The sequence below is a fragment of the Salmo trutta genome, unplaced genomic scaffold (genome assembly GCF_901001165.1).
Source record: "Salmo trutta unplaced genomic scaffold, fSalTru1.1, whole genome shotgun sequence".
NCBI lineage: Eukaryota > Metazoa > Chordata > Actinopteri > Salmoniformes > Salmonidae > Salmo > Salmo trutta.
The window spans coordinates 887816-893815 of NW_021823509.1; the positions used below are offsets into that span (position 1 = coordinate 887816).

General features: G+C 42.1%; 1 protein-coding gene across 2 annotated transcripts in view; it reads left to right on the forward strand.

Annotated features, from left to right (window-relative positions):
• LOC115191191 (syntaxin-10) overlaps positions 1-5038 on the forward strand; it is a 38783-nt gene extending 33745 nt beyond the window's left edge. Inside the window, exon 9 of one of the 2 annotated variants that reach the window (XM_029749126.1) lies at positions 2912-5038. In XM_029749126.1, the coding sequence (XP_029604986.1) occupies positions 2912-2988 (77 nt within the window). In that variant the 3' untranslated portion in view covers positions 2989-5038. The other variant, XM_029749125.1, reaches the window with a different exon arrangement.
• Positions 5039-6000: the final 962 nt, after the last annotated feature.

A 6000-nucleotide genomic window follows, 5' to 3' on the forward strand; every position in this document is an offset into this window, starting at 1 on the left:
CTAAACTGATATCATTACCATCACCCCTACTACCACCATCATCATTACTACCACCATCACTAAACTGATATCATTACCATCACCCTACTACCACCATCATTACTACCACCATCACTAAACTGATATCATTACCATCACCCTACTACCATCATCATTACTACTACCACCATCACTAAACTGATATCATTACCATCACCCTACTACCATCATCATTACTACTACCACCATCACTAAACTGATATCATTACCATCACCCTACTACCATCATCATTACTACTACCACCATCACTAAACTGATATCATTACCATCACCCCTACTACCACCATCATTACTACCACCATCACTAAACTGATATCATTACCATCACCCTACTACCACCATCATTACTACCACCATCACCCCTACTACATCATTTCTACTACCACCATCACTAAACTGATATCATTACCATCACCCTACTACCATCATCATTACTACTACCACCATCACTAAACTGATATCATTACCATCACCCCTACTACCACCATCATTACTACCACCATCACTAAACTGATATCATTACCATCACACTACTACCATCAGCATTACTACCACCATCACTAAACTGATATCATTACCATCATTACTACCACCATCATCATTACTACCACCATCACTAAACTGATATCATTATCATCATTACTACTACCATCATCATTACTACCACTACCATCACTAAACTGCTATCATTACCATCACCCCTACTACCACCATCATTACTACCACCATCACTAAACTGATATCAATTCCATCACCCTACTACCACCACCATTACTACTACCACCATCACTAAACTGATATCATTACCATCACCCCTACTACCACCATCATCATTACTACTACCACCATCACTAAACTGATATCATTACCATCACTCCTACTACCATCATTACTACTACCACCATCACTAAACTGATATCATTACCATCACTCCTACTACCATCATCATTACTACTACCACCATCACTAAACTGATATCATTACCATCACCCCTACTACCACCATCATTACTACTACCACCATCACTAAACTGATATCATTACCATCACTCCTACTACCATCATTACTACTACCACCATCACTAAACTGATATCATTACCATCACTCCTACTACCATCATTACTACTACCACCATCACTAAACTGATATCATTACCATCACCCTACTACCATCATCATTACTACTACCACCATCATTACTACCACCATCACTAAACTGATATCATTACCATCACCCCTACTACCACCATCATTACTACTACCACCATCACTAAACTGCTATCATTACCATCACCCTACTACCATCATCATTACTACTACCACCATCACTAAACTGATATCATTACATCATCATTACTACCACCATCACTAAACTGATATCATTACCATCACCCCTACTACCATCATCATTACTACTACCACCATCACTAAACTGATATCATTACCATCACCCTACTACCATCATCATTACTACCACTACCATCACTAAACTGATATCATTACCATCACCCCTACTACCACCATCATTACTACTACCACCATCACTAAACTGCTATCATTACCATCACCCATACTACCATCATCATTACTACTACCACCATCACTAAACTGCTATCATTACCATCACCCTACTACCATCATCATTACTACTACCACCATCACTAAACTGATATCATTACCATCACCCTACTACCCATACCACTACTATTTGGAGTGATATTAAGTAAGTTACTGCTTACTATGCAGATGTTATTATTCAGTGGCCTTCAGGCTATGGCAGGCAAGTACATATTAGCATCTCTAGCCTATACACTGGTGATTTTGACGTGTGTGTGTGTGTTCTCTCAGGTAGGAGACAGTGGTGTGCCATCGGAGTACTGGTGATTTTGATGTGTGTGTGTGTGTGTTCTCTCAGGTATGAGACAGTGGTGTGCCATCGGAGTACTGGTGATTTTGATGTGTGTGTGTGTTCTCTCAGGTAGGAGACAGTGGTGTGCCATCGGAGTACTGGTGATTTTGACGTGTGTGTGTGTGTGTGTTCTCTCAGGTAGGAGACAGTGGTGTGCCATCGGAGTACTGGTGATTTTGACGTGTGTGTGTGTGTGTGTGTGTTCTCTCAGGTAGGAGACAGTGGTGTGCCATCGGAGTACTGGTGATTTTGACGTGTGTGTGTGTGTGTGTGTGTTCTCTCAGGTAGGAGACAGTGGTGTGCCATCGGAGTACTGGTGATTTTTGACGTGTGTGTGTGTGTGTTCTCTCAGGTAGGAGACAGTGGTGTGCCATCGGAGTACTGGTGATTTTGACGTGTGTGTGTGTTCTCTCAGGTAGGAGACAGTGGTGTGCCATCGGAGTACTGGTGATTTTGATGTGTGTGTGTGTGTTCTCTCAGGTAGGAGACAGTGGTGTGCCATCGGAGTACTGGTGATTTTGATGTGTGTGTGTGTTCTCTCAGGTAGGAGACAGTGGTGTGCCATCGGAGTACTGGTGATTTTGACGTGTGTGTGTGTGTGTGTGTGTGTTCTCTCAGGTAGGAGACAGTGGTGTGCCATCGGAGTACTGGTGATTTTGACGTGTGTGTGTGTGTTTGTTCTCTCAGGTAGGAGACAGTGGTGTGCCATCGGAGTACTGGTGATTTTGACGTGTGTGTGTGTGTTCTCTCAGGTAGGAGACTGGTGTGCCATCGGAGTACTGGTGATTTTGACGTGTGTGTGTGTTCTCTCAGGTAGGAGACAGTGGTGTGCCATCGGAGTACTGGTGATTTTGACGTGTGTGTGTGTGTGTGTGTGTTCTCTCAGGTAGGAGACAGTGGTGTGCCATCGGAGTACTGGTGATTTTGACGTGTGTGTGTGTGTGTGTGTGTGTGTTCTCTCAGGTAGGAGACAGTGGTGTGCCATCGGAGTACTGGTGGTCATCATGGTAGTTGTTCTCATCCTCTTCTTCACCCTCTGAGTACGGACCTCTCTTCACTCTACCACACTCACCCACTCCTTCCTGGGGATGAACGATGGACGATGAAGGGATGGATGAAGGCAGCGATTAAGGAAACAGGGAATCCAATCCTTTTCTTTCCTTTCTCACAGAGGGAAATTCAGTCTCTGAATTATCTTTCTATTACTCGTCACTTTCTCTCACTGTGTCTCACTGTCTCTCTCTCTGTGTTTCTGTCTATCCCCGTTTCCCTCCTCTTTCCCACCTCTCACCACCCATATCAGAGGAGTGAACAGCAGTGAGATGACGGTTACATTATATTATATATTCAGGCAAAGCTAAGATGTCTCTTTTATGTGTGTGAATTATGGTACAGACTTGGAATGATGGGGATGAGGGAGATGTCAATGTTGCCTTATCTATTTTTATACGTCTATGAGATGGTCTTCATCCCAAATAGAACCCTATTCCCTACATAGTGCACTACCTAGGATTGGTGAAATCACCTAGATCCTAGATCAGTTGTTAGGTCAACTTCTACCTTGTTCCAAATCATCTGGCCTGTTGGAATAGCTTTATCATAGGAGGTAGAAGTTACCCCTAGACACGTTTTATGTAGTTTCCCCTTTATGGATAAAGGATTTGAGGCTAGTGATCTGATCCCACACTAACAGTTGGAGTTCTGGGTTGCTGGGCAGGAAATTAGCAGAACAACAAGTTAATTTGAAGCTCTTTCGCCCCCTAGCGGACATTTATGGCCATGTCCACATTTCATAATGTGAGATACCACACTGACATGATGGCCCGGTTTCAGTGTTTTGGGGGAGTGCTGATTTAGGATCAGTTTTTCCTCCTACTCTGAGACGCTTTATGAATATGTCCCTGAGATGCATTTTATAATAATGTGTAAATAAATATAAATGTAATGCAGACTTATTTAGCCTTTCTCAAGACACATCTCTCTATGTGAGAGTTTCCTGCCAGGTGTCTTTTGGTTGGCACTGCCACCTTGGTCCCAATGGTACCCGTTTGTGTGGGATCGTTGGTTTAATCTGTTCATTTGCGATTGGTTGTGTATTTAGGGCTCCCGAGTGTCACTACAGATCCTGGTTCGATTCCAGGCTGTATCATAACCGGCCGTGATTGCGAGTCCCATAGGGCGGCGCACAATTGGCCCAGCGTCGTCCGGGTTAGGCCGTCATTGTAAATAAGAATTTGTTAACGGACTTGCCTAGTTAAATGTATTTACATTGTACTGATTGAATCACTCAAGTATTTTTCCGTGATCAGTTTGAAAGGTTGTAGCTCTGTTCCACTGAAAACTGTCTGTACTGGTTTCCCTCTATCACATTCTCCAATGATCTTCCACTGATTTATTAGGAACTCTCTCAGGGTGCATTGACTGGTACAATAGGCCCTGTTCTAATGCCTCCTTCACCTATTCCTCAAGGAAATCACCAATGATCTAACAATCTGGTTGGTCAAAGGACGCAGTGGAAAGTAGCCTAAATTCCACCTATCCAACTTTGTCAGATCAGTGATTGTGCACAAACAAGGTTGGGTTTGAACAGGGCCTGATTCTTCCAAGCCAAAAAGGTAAAAGTTAGCTAGCGTTTATCCACTTCAATGAAGAACTATTCATTTCACCAGTGCCAATTCTCATGCTATGGAAATGACTTACCATTCAGGAGTTATTGCTAGATGCCTCGTGGGAAGAATGTATTGTGTAAATATCATACGAAATGGCCACCTTCCTGCTTTTGTTTGCAGTGCACACATTTCCATGTTGTAGAATGGGAGTTTAGAACTGTTTTGTGAGCGCAGTAAACATTGGTGAAAGGTTGGTTTCATTGAATTAGTGACCTCACTCATCTCTTTATTTCAAGCTCTACTGTTGCAATGTTTTCCAAAGTCTATCAATTCTATTTGCCTCTTAACCCAAAAAACATCAAGTAAACACTCCTTTTTTTATGTAGCCCATCCGAAAGACTGTATGACAAATGGTTTGCCGTCATTGTAGTTTCTTGGTGAAAATCAACACTTGTTCTTAATAAATCATATGCTTTTAAAGTGTTTGACTCTTAGTGCATTTTAGTTCTGAAGGGATAATGTATCTCCACTGCTGGTGTTGAGGTAGTTCAGTGAGCAACCTTGGCTGGGATTCAAGCCCATCGGCCCATGTTCCCTCAACTGGAAATGACCTTCAAATATTACGCTGATCTGATTGAATGATTCAAACCTAGGGGTGGTGCATTTCAGTTGAAGACCTACCCTATATTCCAGAATACTTTCCATGCCATAAAGAGAGCTGTCCTGAGTAGTGTAGCGCTGGAAAAAGCGTGTGAAATGTTTGCGTCAAGCATACCAGAAACAAATAGCTATAAACACCATTTGACATGTCCAGACCGTAAACAGTACAGCCACAGAACGAGACATACGTGAAGCATCCAACAGGCTGTGGTACAGCTGTTGGAGGTCTGTACATATCACAAAGACGAGTACAACCAGAGATGGGTGGCTTTGGTACAAGTACATAAGATTGAATCCACTGGATAAGACAAGCCAGGAATGTTTGTTATAAATGTGGTATACATGCCTCAGTTGTGACTCCTAACTATTTCCAAACCATGAAGACGACAAAAAACTACACGTATTTGTTACAAACCTTTTATTAAGATATTCAGATTGTTTTTCATAATTTCTGTCTTTTTTACAGTAGTTAATGTGCAATGATCTTTATTACTGGGTCACAGTTAGGATTTCACAAAGTTATTGGCACTTGGAACAGGGAAACAACACTGGCATGTACATGGGTAGGGATCAGGAAGAGGGGGGGGTAACATGGGATAGGGTCGTCGGGAGGAGCATCATATCTTTGACAACACTACTGCATTAGGTTGTTTTTTATATTTTAGTCTGGGGTTTAAAAAAAAATCATTTCAGTATAATAACTCATGCTGCAAGTGAACAATCAAATTTCAATAGTGCTTCTATGTATTGTAAGAATGTACAGTTTAATATAGTGTGAGAAGA